General features: G+C 41.7%; 2 protein-coding genes across 2 annotated transcripts in view; one reads left to right on the top strand and one right to left on the bottom strand.

Annotated features, from left to right (window-relative positions):
• MRPS11 (mitochondrial ribosomal protein S11) overlaps positions 1-301 on the bottom strand; it is a 29,930-nt gene extending 29,629 nt beyond the window's left edge. The window contains exon 1 of the mRNA XM_075858198.1: positions 98-301. Coding sequence (XP_075714313.1) covers positions 98-126 — 29 coding nt within the window. The 5' untranslated portion in view covers positions 127-301. The remainder of the gene's footprint in view (positions 1-97) is intronic.
• On the top strand, positions 165-20,484 carry MRPL46 (mitochondrial ribosomal protein L46). Its single transcript, XM_075858194.1, has 4 exons — positions 165-440; positions 16,458-16,647; positions 19,512-19,685; positions 20,184-20,484. Exons 1-4 carry the CDS (start codon positions 225-227, stop codon positions 20,432-20,434), a joined length of 831 nt encoding a protein of 276 aa, XP_075714309.1. The 5' UTR covers positions 165-224; the 3' UTR covers positions 20,435-20,484.
• The last annotated feature ends 253 nt before the right edge of the window (positions 20,485-20,737 follow it).

Raw genomic sequence — 20,737 nt, forward strand, 5'->3', positions numbered from 1 at the left:
AAACCATTTTTTCATAGAACTACAGGGGGGTACACAACCAGAAGGCTTATGAAAAAACTGCAACATAAATAACGGATTTTTTTTAGAAAATACTTACAAATTACTTTTCCATAAAAAAGATGTCATGTTTACTCATATAAAACCATTTCCACCCCTTCCTCCCTGTAAAGTTCGTTATTTCGTATAGCGCTGTCAGTAGCGTGGTGACATCACGTGTTCCCAATATGGCTGCGCCTGTAAGCAGGCTGGTGACCGGCGTGCTGTCATGTAGGACATTGGTATTGCGGGCTTCGGTTGCGGGATGCAGGGGCTTGTCTTCTGGAACTGGGAGCGCGGGGTCGCCATGGAGGCTGCACGGGGCTGTGTGCTTAAAGAGACCGGCAGTGCTTTCTCACAGCAAGACTCCTATTCAGCAGGAGGTGGAGGAGCTGCTCAAGCAGGTACAGAAGTGTCACAACCCTTCCCCCATGTTACTAGGGGCTCCTACCTAAACTTCTGCCAATGTGCTGTGCGGTTTAATGCAATCTATTGTTCCCAGTTATCAGCCATTATGGCAGCAGGTAAAGACTGTCTTCAGAGTTCTTCAATGGGATTACGGTCAGATCCATCCATGACCTATGATAACTACTGCCACTTGTGACCCCCGCCTGACCTGACATCGTCATGGAGAGACACTCCGGCACGCTGGGTGATAGTTGTGGTGGCATTCGTACGTTGCCCACAAAGTATGGTGACCAGGTCCCAAATCCAATTCTATATGATAGGACCTGTGCACAATACTCTCTAGGAGTTCATATGGTTGCCACGGCAACTATCACCAAGTGTGCAGGGGTCTCTCTCCATGCCCAATGTCAGGTCAGTCACAAGATCACAAGTGGAGGTACACTTTAAACTCGAACGCTGTGCAATCCAAAATCCGCCGCTCGAGTTGATTGGAGGGATTACAGCGGAGAAGCCGTGCACTTCACATCTTCTAAGCATACGTCGCCGAGGAGTAAAAAGTGATTTCCCCAGTGTGGCGTCCGTCAGATTGCTGCCGTAGGTCTCCGCTACCCCTATCTAAGGGTATTAGCGGTGGTGGGGGGGGGGGGGCAAATAGTTATGACAGACTCCCTTTTTAAGGCCGCTTTCATATAAGCGTAATACGGGTGCTTTTTTTCGACGGTCTTATGGATTCAAAGGCTAGACCTCCGAAATTATAGCACAATATAACTTGATGGTGCTTTAAGGCCCCATGCACATGACCGTACTTTTCATCCGTAATTACGGACCCATTCATTTCTATGGGCTACGGACACTTTTTTTCCATATTTTTACGGATGGGTGTCCGTGCCGGAGAAATTATAGAACATGTCCTTTTTTTTTTGTCTGTAATTATGGCATGGACACCCCATAGAAGTCATCTGTGGCCGTCTGTAAATACTATTGAGGAAGAAAAAAGGAGACACGGTGCCACATAGTGCAATAAAGCGAGGGAGTATTGTGAGCAATGTAATAAGAGAAAATTGCTCACCTTAGGTAGTGGATACCAATAGGTATCACAAAAGCCATAAGCTGCAGCCAGGTCCGTGCACATGCAAAACCGGTTTTGCTGTCAAGGTAAGTAATTATGATGATACAGGAAAAAGGACCACCGGCGCTGCTAAAAGGGATGTCGAGGCAAGGAAATTGAGTAATAATTGTTTATTGGAAGAGAAGGGGCTACGCGTTTCGACGCCGGACCGGCGTCTTCATCAGGCCAATACACATTGTGCGATGCACGCACGTTTAAATACACAGTGGAATGAGGACTAATTAACATTCAAACACAAAAGAACCGCCAATGCGGGCGGGTCAGAGGTCAGACGATATAGATTGCATAAACGTCTTCATGCAAAGGCACAAACACCATCACAACAAAACATGTTTAAAACACTAATGGTATTTTCATAAAAAAGACGCATACATATCATATGGTTAATTCAGATAAAATTGCAAAAACAACAGTAGCATGTTAGGAAGAAATATACTGTCAGAAAACACAATTATTAAAAGTATTTGTATTAAATAAGCTCACCCTACGTACACTAGATGTTGATACGAGATAAAAGGCGAAATATGCAGGATGTGTTAAAAAGAAGGATTACCGTAATGTTAAAAGAAATTGCATGGCGTCCCTAAGTACCTAGGTAACGCAAGAAATACGGTGGCCGAAATGGGACATATGGACTAAATGAACCGCATGGTGGAACGCAAAAATGACCTCACACAATCACATGGGCAATGAGCAGCAAGGTGAAGCGCAAGAATCCAAAAACAACGCCGGAGCACTATGGACAGAGAAGACTAAAAAATGTGAGTAATAAAATTACTAAGGAGCTGTAATTATATATGAATATAAAATTGCAATAAACTTAAGGCCTCATTCACACGGCAGGGTTTCCCGGCCGGGTGCCGGCCGTTCATAAATCGGCCGGCACCCGGCTGCATTAGGAATGATAGACCCCTAATGGGGCTATTCACACGACCGATTTTTTGACGGCCGGGAAATCCGGCCGTCAAAAAATAGGACATGCTCTATCTTTGCCCGGGCACCCGGCCGCCCGGCTCCCATAGAAGTCTATGGGGCCGGGTATTACACGGCCATCACCGGAATGTGTTCCGATTGATGGCCGGGTTTCCCGGTGCTTGCGCTCTATCTCCTCCTCCTCACAGCGCAGAGTGCATGTGAGGAGGAGGAGTTGATGCCATTCTGACGAATAGCATCGCTGTACACTGTGTTGCAGGGCCGGGGTGTACAGCAGGTGGAGGGAGCGCTGCGCTGGCTCCCTTCCCCTGCTTGTTAAAAGCACACTGGCTCGGCGACACCTTCGATGGCGCCGCTAGTAGCAGCAGCTGATGCTGCTGCGGCTGCTACTACTGCAGCGACGCCACTATAGCAGAGCAGGGAGGTATCTCCCCGCTCTGCTATGTGCTAGCCGCACTTTAGCTCCTTAAAGGAGCGGAATCCCCGTGTTTTCGGGGATTCCGCTCCTGGACAGAGCGCTTGATGTCTCTGTCCATATCTGGGCAGTGACATCAGGGGAAACTCCTGAAGCGGAATCCCCGAACACATGGGGATTCCCCTTCAGGAGCTGCCGCTGATGTCACTGTCCGGATCTGCCCGGCCCGGCACGGATGCATAACTTTATGCAAACCGGCCGGGCAGAATGGCCGATTTTACCGGCCGGCACTCGGGCTCGGGAACGACCCGGTCGTGTGAATCCCGCCTAAATGAAAATTACTACATTCGTTACATTTATGGTAAATTTCTTTCATTAAGTAAAATTTCACTCTTTACAAAAACATTGTATAGGTGCATTGGAAAAAAACGGAAGACCATCTATATTCAAAACTCGTATATGATATTACTTAAATCATAGGAGAAATAGTACACTTATATCTGGTATGCGGAAAAAAAATGTTTTTTTATTTTTTATATATATATAATTTCAAAATTATTCTAAAGACGTTTCAGTAAGGTCGTTTAGACCACTAGGGTGTAAAGTCTCAAGTTTAAAAATCCAGAAATTTTCTCTCTGCTTTAACCTATTAAACCTATTTGGCACATCCACTGGGATTTGTTCAATTGGTGTCACGACTATATTTTCAAAGTTACACTTGTGTTTAAATGCACAATGGCGGGACACACTGTGTTTAAGGAAACCCTGCCTGACATTAAAACGATGTTTATTAACCCGATTTCTCAGCGTTTGGGTGGTCCGACCCACATATTGTAAACCACATGTACAGTGTAGCAAATAGACCACATAAGAGCTCCCACAGTCAAAATGATTTTTAATGGGAAATATTGCACTAGTTTTAAATGAGGAAAATTCCAACACTTTGTCAGAGATATTATCACAACAAAGGCATCTCTTATGCCCACAGGAAAAAGACCCCTTATTTCTCAATGGAGGATCTACAGTTTTCTTTTTATTATTAGACAGTTTGCTAGGTGCTAATAGGTTCCTCAATGTTTTAGATCTTCGGAATGTAATTAGCGGTTTTGCTGGGAGCAATGGTTTAACCCCTTCCCGCTCCTTGACGTACTATTACGTCATGGCAGCTGTATCGTTCGCGCTCCATGCCGTAATAGTACGTCTCGGGAATAACGGCCGTTTCGGCCGTCCTCCCGACACATACAGGAGCTGTGACGCTGCTGTCTTGTTCAGCAGCTGTCACAGCTCCTACAGCGGGGACCGATCGCTGTGTCCCCGCTGATTAACCCCTTAAAAGCCGCGTTCTATAGAGATCGCGACTTTTTAGGGGTTAAGCTGCCATCGCCGGCCAGCTACGCGATAGCGTCCGGCGATGGTGACTATGGCAACCGGACACCAAACAATGGCGTCCGGCTATGCCATAGACGGAAGCCTAGTGGGTCATGACAACGTCAGGACCCACTATGCTTGCTGTCAGTGAGTAGCTGACAGCTCTAATACACTGCACTACGCATGTAGTGCAGTGTATTAGAATAGCGATCAGAGCCCCCTGCCCTCATGTCCCCTAGTGGGACAAAGTAATAAAGTAAAAAAAAAGTTAAAAAAAGATGTGTAAAAATAAGAAAATAAAAGATTTAAAAGTAATAAAAGTAAAAATCCCCCCTTTTTCCCTCATCAGTCCTTTATTATTAATAAAAATATATAAACAAACACATAAACTATACATAATTGGTATCGCCGCGTCCGTAACGGCCTGAACTACAAAATTACTTCGTTATTTATCCCGCACGGTGAACGCCGTAAAATAAAATAATAATAAACCGAACCACAATCACAATTCTTTGGTCACTTCACCTCCCAAAAAATGGAACAAAAAGAGATCAAAAAGTCGCATGTACCTAAAAATGGTACTGATCGAAACTACAGTTCGTTACGCAAAAAATAAGTCCTCGCACGGCTTTATTGATTAAAAAATAAAAAAGTTCTGGCGCTTAGAATAAGGAACACAAAAAGTGAATGATTGTTTACAAAATGTATTTTATTGTGCAAACGCCATAAGACATAAAAAAAACTATAAACATCTGGTATCGCCGTAATCGTATCGCCCCGCAGAATAAAGTGAATATGTCATTTATAGCGCACGGTGAACGCTGTAAAAAAAAAAAGGAAAAAAAAAAACAATCGTACAATTGCTGTTTTTTAGTCACCACGCCACCTAAAAATAGAATAAAAACTGATCAAAAAGCCGCATGCACCCCAAGAAAACTACAATGGATTCCTCAAGGGGTCTAGTTTCCAAAAAGGGGTCACTTTTGGGGGGTTCCCAATGTTTTGGCACCACAAGACCTCTTCAAACCGGACATGGTGCCTAATAAAAAAGAGGCTTCAAAATCCACCAGGTGCTCCTTTGCTTTGGAGGCCAGCGCTTCAGTCCATTACCGCAGTAGGGCAACATGTGGGATATTTCTCAAAACTGCAGAATCTGGGCAATAAGTATTAATTTGCGTTTCACTGATAAATCCTTTTGTGTTATAAAAAAAATGGTATGAAGCGGATTTTCTGACAAAAAAAAATGTAAATTTCACCTCTACTTTGCTCTAAATTTTTGTGAAACACCTAAAGGATTCATAAACTTTCTAAATGCTGTTGTGAATACTTTGAGGGGTCTAGTTTCTAAAATGTGGTATTTGATAGGGGTTTCTAATATATGGGCCCCTCAAAGCAACTTCAGAACTGAACTGGTACCTAAAAAAATAAATAAATGAGGCAATACTTCGCTTCTTACATTATACTGATAATGAGCCATGCCCACTCCGAGATGACCCCAGCTTTGACCGTTTGTATAAACGGAGACCCCTATTAGACCGTTCTCGTGCCCGGTTTTCCCAAGCATACACCCCCGAGAAGTGTATTTCTATTGATGAGTCCCTGGTACATTTTAAAGGGAGGGTTCAATTCCGCCAGTACCTGCCGGGTAAGAGGGCAAGGTATGGCGTGAAGATGTATAAGCTGTGAGAGTGCATCAGTGTATACCTACAGGTTTAGGATATATGAAGGAAAGGCCACCACCAAACCAGACTGCATCCTGGACTACAATAGGTACATGGGAGGGATGGACTTGTAAGATCAAGCCCTGAAGCCCTACAGCGCCATGCGGTGTGGTATAAGAAGCTGGCCGGGCACATCATACAGATGGCTTTGTACAATGCGTACGTGCTACGTCGATGTGCAGGCCAGACAGGAACTTTCCTGGAATTTCAAGAGGTGATTATCAAGAACCTAATCTTTAGGGACCAAGAAGGGGGGGCACCCAGTACTTCTGGAAGCGGGGCCACACACATCGTACCAGGGCAACACTTTCCAGGAGAAGTTCCCCAAACTGGCAAGAAGGGAAAAAGTCAAAAGAGGTGCAAAGTCTGCTATAAGAGGGCGATAATGGATGACACAATATATCAATGTGACACGTGTCCCGAATAACCAGAGCTCTGTATGAAAGAGTGTTTTAAAATTTATCATACATCCCTTGGTTTAGAATTTACCCCAATTTTACTTACCCTGATGCACTCCACACAGCTTATCCCCCCTCGTCTTTCCCCTCTGGGCCCTGCTGTGTGTCCAGGCAGCTGATAACAGCCACATGTAGGGTATTGCCATACCCGGGCGAACCCACATTACAGTTTATGGGGTGTAGGTCTCCGGTCAAAATGCTCACTACACCTCTAGATGAATGCCTTAAGGGTGTAGTTTTTAAAACGGGGTCACTTCTTGCGGGTTTCAACTGTACTGGTACCTCAGGGGCTTCTGCAAACATGACTTCGCACTAGAAAATCCCCAGTAGGCCAAATGGTGGTCCTTTCCTTCTGAGCCCTCCCATGGGCCCAAACGGCAGTTTATCACAACAAATGGGGTATTGCGGCACTCAGAACAAATTGCGCAACAGAATGGGGTATTTTGTTTCTTGTGAAAATAAGAAATTTTCAGCCAAAACTACATATTATTTGAAAAAAATAATTTGGTTTTCATTCCCAGCCCAATTCAAATAAGTTCTGTGAAAAAACTATGGGGTCAAAATGGTCACAACACCCATAAATGAATTCCTTGAGGGGTTTAGTTTCCAAAATGGGGTAATTTGTGGTGGGTTTCTATTGCTTTGATACCTCTGGGGCTCTGCAAATGCGACATGGCACCCGAAAACCAATCCAGCAAAATCTGTACTCCAAAGAACACACAGCGCTCCTTTCCTTCTGAGCCCTCCCATGGGCCCAAACGGCAGTTTATCACCACAAATGGGGTATTGCCACACTAAGGACAAATTGGGCAACAAAATGGGGTATTTTGTTCCCTGTGAAAATAAGAAATTTTGATCACAAATGACATTTTATTGGAAAAAATGACATTTTTTTCATTTCAGAGCCCAATTCAAATACGTGCTGTGAAAAAACTGTGCGGTCAAAATGGTAACAACAACCCTAAATGAATTCCTTGAGGGGTGTAGTTTCCAAAATGGGGTCACTATTGGGGGATTCCTACTGTTTTGACACCTCAACACCTCTTCAAACCTGGCATGCTGCCTAAAATATATTCTAATAAAAAAGAGGACTCAAAATGCACTAGGTGCTTCTTTGCTTCTAGGGCTTGTGTTTTAGTCCACGAGCGCAGTAGGACCACATGTGGGACATTTCTAAAAACTGCAGAATCTGGAAAATAAATTTTTAGTAGTGTTTCTCTGGTAAAACCTTCTGTGTTACAGAAAAAAAAATGAATAAAATTGAAATTCAGCAAGAAAAATGAAATTTTCAAATATCATCTTCACTTTGCTTTAATTCCTGTGAAATGCCTGAAGGGTTAAAAAACTTTCTAACTGGTGTTTTGAATACTTTGAGGGGTCTAGTTTTTAAAATGGGGTGTTTTATCAGGGTTTCTAATACATAGGCCCCACAAAGCCACTTCAGAACTCAAGAGGTACCTTAAAAAAAGGCTTTTGAAATTTTCTTAAAAATATGAGAAATTGCTGTTTATGTTCTAAGCCTTGTAACGTCCAAGAAAAATAAAAGAATGTTCAAAAAACGATGCCAATCTAAAGTAGACATATGGGAAATGTGAACTAGTAACTATTTTGGGTGGTATAACCGTCTGTTCTACAAGCAGATACATATAAATTCTGAAAAATGCAATTTTTTCAAAATTTTCTCTACATTTTGCAATTTTTCACCAATAAACACTGAATATATCGACCAAATTTTACCACGTACATGAAGCCCAATGTGTCACGAGAAAACAATCTCAGAATCGCTTGGGTAGGTTTAAGCATTCTGACGTAATTACCACATAAAGTGAAATATGTCAGATTTGAAAAATGGGCTCTGAGCCTTAAGGCCAAAACTAGGCTGCGTCCTTAAGGGGTTAAGAAAAGGATCACTAGTCAAAATATGCCAATGTTTCGAAAAAATAGACCTAATGTGTTTGCTACCTTTATTAAAAGACGTAATAAAATTTAAATTATATTCACTTGATTTGACTTTGTTACTGTCGGTAACATTAGGTGCTGTTGTTTGGATGCATTCGAGTTCTGTCATGCCCCTAGCTCTTAATTCTGCCCCCTTAATCAGACTCCTAGGAAAACCTTTTTCTATAAACCTTTTATTTAGGATACCACACTCTCTATTAAAACTGAAATCGTCAGAACAATTCTTTCTTATTCTGCGGTATTGGCCAAAAGGGACATTTTTAAGCCAAGGTGTGTAATGCGCACTCATGAAATCCAAATAGCTGTTTACGTCAACACTTTTGAAATGGGTATTAGTAGAAAAATGACTGCCATTATTAGTAATCGTAAGATCTAAAAAGTCAATAGTGGTTCCCGAGAATGTATGCGTAAAATTGAGACCGAAATTATTATTATTTAAAAGATCTATAAAAGCATTGGCAGCAATTACGTCTCCTTTCCAAATAAAAAATAAATCGTCAATGTAACGTTTATAAAAGACGATATTAACCATATGATATGTATGCGTCTTTTTTATGAAAATACCATTAGTGTTTTAAACATGTTTTGTTGTGATGGTGTTTGTGCCTTTGCATGAAGACGTTTATGCAATCTATATCGTCTGACCTCTGACCCGCCCGCATTGGCAGTTCTTTTGTGTTTGAATGTTAATTAGTCCTCATTTCACTGTGTATTTAAACGTGCGTGCATCGCACAATGTGTATTGGCCTGATGAAGACGCCGGTCCGGCGTCGAAACGCGTAGCTCCTTCTCTTCCAATAAACGATTATTACTCAATTTCCTTGCCTCTACATCCCTTTTAGCAGCGCCGGTGGTCCTTTTTCCTGTATCATCATAATTACTTACCTTGACAGCAAAACCGGTTTTGCATGTGCACGGACCTGGCTGCAGGTTATGGCTTTTGTGATACCTATTGGTATCCATTACCTAAGGTGAGCAATTTTCTTTTATTACATTGCTCACAATACTCCCTCGCTTTATTGCACTATGTGGCGCCGTGTCTCCTTTTTTCTTCCTCAATAGTACATTGTGCTGGGCGATTGTCACACCAAGTCCGTGGGTGTTTCGTCTCGGGTCCTTCAAGGATTTCTACTATTGGATACAGTCACCGCTGTGTAGATCCTTGGACACAGGCTGCCTAATTAATTATTTCATTCACAGAACCCACAGTACTGTCGTAAGAAATCGTTCTGCGACTTATAAGACCTTTTTTGTGTTTACCTTTCTGCACGGTCATGTTGGAATCTATTGCGATGAGGGGAAAATCCTGTGATTCTTTGATAACACAAATGACAAGTGTGAACTCTAGCTCTGTTGACACAACATTATCGAATGAACCTATAGACCTGGAACAAACCAAAATTATGACTGAACTTTTTTTACGTTTGGAGGATATGCTCAAAGAAGAAGCTTTTCACAGCATAGACTGTTATTTTTTGAACTTATATACATCTGAGAAGATGGCCCCTAGGGGTCTGAGACTTTTTTTCAATTCACCTTATCCTGCTGACCAGGATTTTAGTGATAATTGGTTCAACTATATTGAACACTGTAGCATGGGATTTATGGATCGCCTGGTATATAAAAGGTCTGAACTATGCCTAGCACTTGCCTCTCCCATAGAGGGTCTTATTAGCCATTTTGATCCTTTCTGTCATCACCCTGATTTTAAAAAACTAGAATACTCTATTTTGGATCGATTGAAAGTCTTTGAAAAAACACTTATCTCCAAAAAAATGCGTAAACTTGAAAGGGATAGGAAAGATTATTTAAATAATAAACTTGGAGATTGGACCTACACACGTCCTTTGACCACCAAACTATTCCCTCCTATTAACACTCCCAAAATACCAAATAAAATAATAGGTGTACCTCTATTCACTAAAGGACCCTTGCCAAAACGTGAAAACCGTGACAATTATGCTACTGCATTATCCAGACTAGATCATAAGTAAGGCACTAGGGAGTATTTTTCCCCTAGGCGGCCCAAACCCAGATTTGATCACTCAGCTACAACCAACTGTGCTTCTTCTTCCAAGATACCACTTTTGGCTAGTCCAATTAAGGCAGTCCCTCATTCGTTATCTAGTCCTAGTATATTGGTTCCTCATATCAAACATATACCTTACTCATTGCCTCTGGGGACAATTCCGCAGCATGCATTTAGGTCTCATGATTTAGATGCACATCTAAAATTACTAAATCTCATTCCAGATACACCTCCTGGTTTCTCATCTGACACTTCTATTTTTAATGATTCCATAGACATTACTGTATGTTCCACCAATCCCCCTTGTTCCAACTTACCTACTATCTACCCCATTCCATCGGTTTCACATGCCCCTTCTGACGATCTTATCTTTTTCCCTGATTCTACTAACCTTACTAGTTCTTTTTTAGGCCTGTCCGCTCACCTCACAATGCCCCCCATCAGTCCCAGCTTTCCATCTCTGGACGGCAATCTACTAACATCTCATCATCCAAAGACCCAGAACATCAGTACTTATTTCCAAAAAATTCAAAAATTCTCATCCAAAAGAAAACTAGAAGTAGATTCAGAGGTTGCAGAGGGGGTAGAAGTCATCACAAGGACCCTACCCCTATCACCAAAGAGAAAATACAGGCTGACTCAGTAAAAATCTTCAATTTATCAAAACACATTTTTAATGACAATGAACTTAGTTTACTTTCTAAAGGATTATCCTTCTGCCCCACTTCTTCCCCTGACAAATTCGACTTGTTTATGGATCTTAATAAATTTTTGCGTAAATTGACCCTACAGCGTCATTTTTCAATATCTCCCTCTGTGCCCCTTCCTGTTACTATTCCATTAGATAAGACTTTGCCTGTGAGAACCAATGTACAACCCAAGTCCGGATTTTATCCTCTCCATCATCGGGGTCCGGCAATTGAAATATTTTCAAATTTGATTAGCAACGAATTTAAGACTATAGAACAATTTTCCAATATTCCTGATAACTTGTCTAAATCTCAGCGCAATTCACTGAGAAATTTCCAAAAAATGTCTGATATAGTCATACGCTCTGCGGATAAAGGGGGTGGTATCGTGGTACAAGATAGAGGAGATTATGTTAATGAAGCTTTGAGATTACTTTCGGACACATTATTTTATGAAAAGCTCACTTTTAATCCCATTCCTAAGTATAAGCATGAATACAAAACCCTCATTGAGTCGGCCTTCAATGATGATTTACTAAACAAAAAAGAGAGGAGTTTTCTTACTGTGCCTTTTCCTGCTACCCCTTTTATGTATCATCTCCCAAAAATACATAAGTCCTTGTTAAATCCTCCGGGTAGACCTATAATCTCTGGAATAGGATCCCTTACTAATAATTTGTCTCATTTCGTTGATATTCACCTTCAATCGTTTGTTTTGAAATTACCTTCCTTCCTCAAAGATTCCACTCATTTGATTAGGGATCTTTTTGAATTGCAAACCAACTGTGATATATCTGATTTGAGTTTTTGAACTGCTGATGTGACCTCTTTATATACCAATATTCCACACACACAGGGTATGGAAGCTATCTCTTAATTTCTTACATCAGACCTCCGTTTTTCAAATAAGCAGCTTAATTTTATCATTGAATGCATTGATTTTATTCTAACACATAATGCTTTTACATTTGATAATCAATTTTATAGACAGATAAAGGGGTGTGCAATGGGGTCGCGTTTCGCACCGTCCTACGCAAACCTTTACATGGGTTGTTTTGAGGAATCCCATATTATGAATGTACATAATTTTACCAATAATATCGTCTTTTATAAACGTTACATTGACGATTTATTTTTTATTTGGAAAGGAGACGTAATTGCTGCCAATGCTTTTATAGATCTTTTAAATAATAATAATTTCGGTCTCAATTTTACGCATACATTCTCGGGAACCACTATTGACTTTTTAGATCTTACGATTACTAATAATGGCAGTCATTTTTCTACTAATACCCATTTCAAAAGTGTTGACGTAAACAGCTATTTGGATTTCATGAGTGCGCATTACACACCTTGGCTTAAAAATGTCCCTTTTGGCCAATACCGCAGAATAAAAGAATTGTTCTGACGATTTCAGTTTTAATAGAGAGTGTGGTATCCTAAATAAAAGGTTTATAGAAAAAGGTTTTCCTAGGAGTCTGATTAAGGGGGCAGAATTAAGAGCTAGGGGCATGACAGAACTCGAATGCATCCAAACAACAGCACCTAATGTTACCGACAGTAACAAAGTCAAATCAAGTGAATATAATTTAAATTTTATTACGTCTTTTAATAAAGGTAGCAAACACATTAGGTCTATTTTTTCGAAACATTGGCATATTTTGACTAGTGATCCTTTTCTTAAACCATTGCTCCCAGCAAAACCGCTAATTACATTCCGAAGATCTAAAACATTGAGGAACCTATTAGCACCTAGCAAACTGTCTAATAATAAAAAGAAAACTGTAGATCCTCCATTGAGAAATAAGGGGTCTTTTTCCTGTGGGCATAAGAGATGCCTTTGTTGTGATAATATCTCTGACAAAGTGTTGGAATTTTCCTCATTTAAAACTAGTGCAATATTTCCCATTAAAAATCATTTTGACTGTGGGAGCTCTTATGTGGTCTATTTGCTACACTGTACATGTGGTTTACAATATGTGGGTCGGACCACCCAAACGCTGAGAAATCGGGTTAATAAACATCGTTTTAATGTCAGGCAGGGTTTCCTTAAACACAGTGTGTCCCGCCATTGTGCATTTAAACACAAGTGTAACTTTGAAAATATAGTCGTGACACCAATTGAACAAATCCCAGTGGATGTGCCAAATAGGTTTAATAGGTTAAAGCAGAGAGAAAATTTCTGGATTTTTAAACTTGAGACTTTACACCCTAGTGGTCTAAACGACCTTACTGAAACGTCTTTAGAATAATTTTGAAATTATATATATATAAAAAATAAAAAAACATTTTTTTTCCGCATACCAGATATAAGTGTACTATTTCTCCTATGATTTAAGTAATATCATATACGAGTTTTGAATATAGATGGTCTTCCGTTTTTTTCCAATGCACCTATACAATGTTTTTGTAAAGAGTGAAATTTTACTTAATGAAAGAAATTTACCATAAATGTAACGAATGTAGTAATTTTCATTTAGGCGGGATTCACACGACCGGGTCGTTCCCGAGCCCGAGTGCCGGCCGGTAAAATCGGCCATTCTGCCCGGCCGGTTTGCATAAAGTTATGCATCCGTGCCGGGCCGGGCAGATCCGGACAGTGACATCAGCGGCAGCTCCTGAAGGGGAATCCCCATGTGTTCGGGGATTCCGCTTCAGGAGTTTCCCCTGATGTCACTGCCCAGATATGGACAGAGACATCAAGCGCTCTGTCCAGGAGCGGAATCCCCGAAAACACGGGGATTCCGCTCCTTTAAGGAGCTAAAGTGCGGCTAGCACATAGCAGAGCGGGGAGATACCTCCCTGCTCTGCTATAGTGGCGTCGCTGCAGTAGTAGCAGCCGCAGCAGCATCAGCTGCTGCTACTAGCGGCGCCATCGAAGGTGTCGCCGAGCCAGTGTGCTTTTAACAAGCAGGGGAAGGGAGCCAGCGCAGCGCTCCCTCCACCTGCTGTACACCCCGGCCCTGCAACACAGTGTACAGCGATGCTATTCGTCAGAATGGCATCAACTCCTCCTCCTCACATGCACTCTGCGCTGTGAGGAGGAGGAGATAGAGCGCAAGCACCGGGAAACCCGGCCATCAATCGGAACACATTCCGGTGATGGCCGTGTAATACCCGGCCCCATAGACTTCTATGGGAGCCGGGCGCCCGGGCAAAGATAGAGCATGTCCTATTTTTTGACGGCCGGATTTCCCGGCCGTCAAAAAATCGGTCGTGTGAATAGCCCCATTAGGGGTCTATCATTCCTAATGCAGCCGGGTGCCGGCCGATTTATGAACGGCCGGCACCCGGCCGGGAAACCCTGCCGTGTGAATGAGGCCTTAAGTTTATTGCAATTTTATATTCATATATAATTACAGCTCCTTAGTAATTTTATTACTCACATTTTTTAGTCTTCTCTGTCCATAGTGCTCCGGCGTTGTTTTTGGATTCTTGCGCTTCACCTTGCGGCTCATTGCCCATGTGATTGTGTGAGGTCATTTTTGCGTTCCACCATGCGGTTCATTTAGTCCATATGTCCCATTTCGGCCACCGTATTTCTTGCGTTACCTAGGTACTTAGGGACGCCATGCAATTTCTTTTAACATTACGGTAATCCTTCTTTTTAACACATCCTGCATATTTCGCCTTTTATCTCGTATCAACATCTAGTGTACGTAGGGTGAGCTTATTTAATACAAATACTTTTAATAATTGTGTTTTCTGACAGTATATTTCTTCCTAACATGCTACTGTTGTTTTTGCAATTTTATCTGAATTAACCATATGATATGTATGCGTCTTTTTTATGAAAATACCATTAGTGTTTTAAACATGTTTTGTTGTGATGGTGTTTGTGCCTTTGCATGAAGACGTTTATGCAATCTATATCGTCTGACCTCTGACCCGCCCGCATTGGCGGTTCTTTTGTGTTTGAATGTTAATTAGTCCTCATTCCACTGTGTATTTAAACGTGCGTGCATCGCACAATGTGTATTGGCCTGATGAAGACGCCCGTCCGGCGTCGAAACGCGTAGCCCCTTCTCTTCCAATAAACAATTATTACTCAATTTCCTTGCCTCGACATCCCTTTTAGCAGCGCCGGTGGTCCTTTTTCCTGTATCATCATAATTACGTCTGTAAATACGGAAGCATTGCTATGCGACGCCAGGGGATTACCCAAGATTCGTCCGTTTTTTTGTGGATCTGTATATACGGATGCATACAGGCCGTATGTACGTACTGTATTTATGGATGGATGAAATCTACGGATGTGTACATGGGGCCTAACTCCGGTTGTGATGACCCGTAGAAGGTCAGGGTGTTTCATCCATAGTACGAGCGCAAATAAGTGCCTATATTACGCTTATCTAAAAGCAGGCTAAGGCCGAATTCAGACTAACGTAGGGAAACTAGGACATGAATAACGTCCAATTTGCCTCCGTGCGGGTCCCGTTTTCACGGATCCCCCGTTGACTTGAGTGTCAAGGGATCTGTGAAAATGGAACAAAATAGGACAATTTCTATTTTTCAACTGACCCTTCACATGGTCCGTTGAAGCAACAGCCGTGTGAATGGCCCCATTGAAATACACGCGTTCTTGTGAAGGCAGTTTTAATGGCCGTCACCTGGAGGTATACCACAGTCGCCTGAATTTGGCCTAAGGGTTACACCGGCCAATTGTGAAAAAGTCTGCAGATCAATGAGACCGCTAGTTGATCGGCGCTCGTTTGCTCCTTTCACTGTGATCAGTAATGTATGGGGACAAGTGATCGTTACTACGATCTCTACTACGATCGCTCGTCCTCATGCATTTCCATCTTGTCGGCAGCTCATCTCCCTGTAATGACACAACGATAATATTTTCTGCTGCAGAAACTATACAATCAGCAGATGAACAAGCATGTGCTCGTTCCTCGGCGGATTGTTGCCTTGTTTACACAGGGCAATAAACGGAATCAAGCGTTCGTATGTATTGGCCCGTGTAACCGGTTTAGTGATAGTTTTAGTAAATTCTCTGTAGGGATAACCTAGTGACGTCCTCTGACCAGCTGATAGCAAGGTTATATGTGGACAGTGCACTAATGCATCTGAAAAAGGGGCATGCAAAGTATTTGCGGCGGTGTCTTTTGTACACGACATGTACTTGTCCCCTAATAGGTCACCCAACTCAAGATCCACAAAAAGTAGATCCCCCATCAGTCCCACGCTTCTGCTGTAGGTCCTCTCTTACAGATCTAAGGGGACTATCAAAGTAACACACAAGACTATTGTAGCCTTTGACTAGAGTGTGAGAGTTTCTTTTGGGTTATTTTACATATGTATTTCAGATTGACCTGGAGAAAAGTTTGTATTCAGATCACGAGATTCAGATTATGAGAGATGCAGAGCGTCTGCGGAGGAAGCAGTCTGACATGTATGATTCTGATGACGAAGAACAGGACATAGTGATGGCACAAGACCTGGAAGATACATGGGAACAAAAATGGAAGCAAATGAAACTTGCTGCAAGAGTAACAGGTAATACCCCTAAGCAGAACATCAAATCATATCCCAGTGAAGTGTAGCTAACTTCTTAGATAACTTAGAAGAAGCTGTTCTGTGTGTACATGAGGAATAACACTATTTCTGGCCACTATATGACTTGTATTCTGCATTATTTAGCAGTTTTTCCCTCTGCAGATTCTATCTCTAGTCGGTGCAGCCTAACTTCTATCATGTCTTCTGCACACAAAGAGAATCCTGCTCTCCTATCTCTATCTAATATAAATATATATGTGTGTGTGTGTGTGTGTGTGTGTGTGTGTGTGTGTGTGTGTGTGTTTGGATCAGCACAATGAAAAAAAAACATGTACAGGTGCAAGTACGCCTGTGAGACAAGAAAATGGCGACGGTACTCTGCGAACACCAATGGCCCCTAAAACACTATAAATAAATATGCAATAAACGGATAGACGATATCGAGGCCCTCACCGGACTTGCAACAAAATTTCTTTATTCAAACATCTTGGTCAGGATGTGGAATTAGCCTACGGCCGTTTCACGTGCGTACACGCTTTCTCAAGGCCCCAAAATATGCATTGCTACTGAATCTACTTACAATGGTGAGGTTCTTATTTTCAGCAAATTGTGTGAACCCACCTGCCACGACAAGGCGACCTCGCTTATATGGTCGGTCCCTACGAAGAACATACACCCTATTCTGGGTCTGAGCCTTCAGAATATCTTTGGGGAAGGCAGGAACCAGCTTTAAACTACAAAATCACTATTAAATTCACCCCAGGGCAGAATGGGAGGAGTGCAAGATCAAAAATGCAGGAAGTCACTACGTCACATATATACAATACAGGTTCTATCGCTAGTGGGTGCAGCCTAACTGCGACCAGGTCTTCTATACACTGCACAAAGTGGAGAATCCTGCTCTCATCTGTATCACATACACACTATATATATATATATATATATATATATATATATATATATATATATATATATATAAATAAAAGCTATAGCACGCCTGTGCGTCTCTGTCTGTCTCTCACTCACTCTGCACCTGCTCCCCATAGAATTCTATGAGCAGTGTCTGTGTCTCTGTTTTCCTGTTCCCATCTCTATAGACTTCTACGAGCAAAGTCTGACTCTGTGCTCCCCTTCCCCTCTATAGACTTCTATGGGCAGTGTCTGTGTGCCTCACACAGTTCCTGCTCCCCCCTCCCGCCAAAGACTTCTATGGACAGGCAGTAAAGCGATACACACACACACACACACACACACACACACACACACACACACACACACACACACTTTCTGCAGTTTTTCAATTCTGCTATGTAACTAGGGATGAATTTTGCTTGACAACAGTGAGGGTTATAGGAAGGGATACAACTAGTGGCAGTAACTTCACACAATTTTCATGGGTAAAACAACTAAATTTTGACAGTAAGAAAATTACAAAGTTGATCTATATCCGGAATACTATTAGATCAGCATAAGTTGTTTGAAAAGCTAGTGTCCATATGGTCGCATAAAAGCAAATGTGACCGCGTCGTCCATAACGCTATTCATGCTCACAAAAGTAGCTGGGGCAAGAAGATGCCCAGAGTTCAGCATATGCCCCCGCTACTTGTGAAATTTAGCTTTGACTAAAGCGTTGGCTGAACCAGAGCTAATTCCTTTGTTCTGAACTGTTCGGTGCATGTCACTTCTTGGGATATTTTTGGAGCCATTTTTCATTGAAAAAACGCAGCGAAAAACACGAGTTTGATTAAAAAACGTCTGAAAATCAGGAGCTGTTTTCCCTTCAAAACAGCTCCGTATTTTCAGATGTTTCCGATTTTGTGTGTGCACATACCCTTAGGCTCCATGCACACATCTGTAGATTTCATCCATCTATAAATCATCCACATATACAGAAGTGTGTACGTAAATACGGTTCTTAGTGCATCCGTATTTGCGTCTCCGCAAAAAAAACTGGGCGAAATCTTGGGTAATCCCCTGGCATCGCATAGTAACGCTTTCGTAATTACGGACAGCTACGGATGCACAACCGTAGCCGTCCGTGCACTTCTATGGGGAGTCCGTGCCGTAATTACGGACAAAAAAAGGACGTGTTCTATAATTTCTTCGGCACGGACTCCCATCCGTAAAAATACGGAAAGGTGTCCGTAGCCCATAGAAATGAATGGGTCCGTAATTACGGATGAGAAATACGGTCGTCTGCATGGAGGCTTAGTCTTGTACATATCTCTTCGCTATGCTCCACATCTAACCTCAATCATCTCCAAGATTCCTTCGGTGCTGCATTTGGAATGCTTTGCCTCAGACCATCAAACATTTGTCACTATGCACTTTAGAACTGTGTTGGCTCAGACATCGGCTGGGTGACTGGTTCAAGCAGCTTTATTTATATTCTCCACATTGTACGTTCAAGTGGCTGGTGCAGAGGAGATCATCACTTCATAGATCATGGGGCAGAGTCCTCTCCTTTTATTCCATTGACAATAAATGTTTGTCTATTTACGGCTTCCCTTAATTGAAAAGTTCAGCAGAGTGTGTTGGCCAGATATCATGAGCGTCCTCTAGCCCTGTTCCTTGATCTTTGGCTGGCCAGGGGGTGGCATTTGACTGAAGGAGCGTTCCATAGATTGCCTGCACTCCATTACAGTGGCACAGCCTAAGCACTGTCCCTTTTCCCAAATGTATTATTCTACATGGGCTAAAAAGGAGGGGAAGATAAATTGAAAAATTGAATGAAGTCCTGCTCTACGAATGATAAGAATAAGATCAACAAGAGAAGAGGCTCCTTTTTTCCCCAGTTTTAGCACAGATTGCATAAGATTGCTTTGTTTAATCTGCATATTCACTGTACTTTCCGTTTGTTACAGAAGAAGATGAGAAGAATGATCGGACGTCACTCAACCGGAAGCTAGAAAATAATTTAATACTGCTGGTTAAAGAAAAGATTGGCAGTGAAGATATCTGGATGTTGCCCCAGATTGGGTGGCAGACTGGAGAAACAATGAGGCAGACGGCAGAGCGCGCTCTTTTTAACTTGTCAGGTATTTATTTGTTTTTCTTTTCTTGTGCCCCAGTAGGTGGTAAATGTGTATGTATTTGGTAATAGTTCTAGTATATTCTTTAAACAAGAGTTTTAAAGGAACACTAAACTTCAAAATGACAAACATAATAAGGGAACACACTGTTGGTTTAAGGAACATTTAGAAATCCTCCAGAGAACACTGGTTAATTTCCTGCTGAGCTATTCCATCTTTAGCCAGTGAACAGCTGAGGGGTGGGGCTTCACAAAGGGGGTGGGGCTTAATGTGTACTACTACAGAGAGGGGAGGCTCCATCTGCAGCCAGTTGTCTTACAAGCAGACACAGGATTGAATGTAGAGGGTTGTTTCAAGCATGCATGTTTATGAGGCACTTGCGCTATATATATATATATATATATATATATATGGCAAGGTATTCCTAGAAATATTACTGGAACACCTGTATATAAGTGAAAGGTTTGTCTATCTGCTAGAGCTGTTAATATTTTGTCTCAACAGAAAATCGCATTGAGGCTTATTTCTTAGGAAATGCTCCTTGTGGCTTTTACAAGTATAAATTCCCCAAAACTATGCGAAATGAAGATCTGATGGGTGCCAAGGTGTTCTTTTTCAAAGCTCTGCTCAAGAGTACATCCTTGCTCACAAATAAGAAGAAAGGAGACTATGTTTGGGTTAGCAAGGATGAACTAAAGGACTATTTGAAACCAGCTTATCTATCTGAAGTAATTAAGTTTGTAATAGAAGTATAATAGATTAAATTGTGTACATATGCTAATAAAAACTTTTTGTATGACTTAAAAAAAAAAATTTCTGTGATTTGTGGTGCTCGCTTTCTATCAATTGTTTTTTGAAAACCTGTCTTAAAGAGGCTGTCGCTAGTTTGAGTGCCATATCTCCTACCTAATCTGAACGGCGCTGTAATGTAGATAACTGTTTTTTTATTTTGAAAAACGATAATTTGAGCAAGTTATGAACAATTTTAGATTTATGATAATTAGTTCTTAATGTCCAACTGGGCGTTTTTAACTTTTTACCAAGTGGGCGTTGTAAAG

Source organism: Rhinoderma darwinii, chromosome 3, assembly GCF_050947455.1.
Source record: "Rhinoderma darwinii isolate aRhiDar2 chromosome 3, aRhiDar2.hap1, whole genome shotgun sequence".
Classification (NCBI taxonomy): Eukaryota; Metazoa; Chordata; class Amphibia; order Anura; family Rhinodermatidae; genus Rhinoderma; species Rhinoderma darwinii.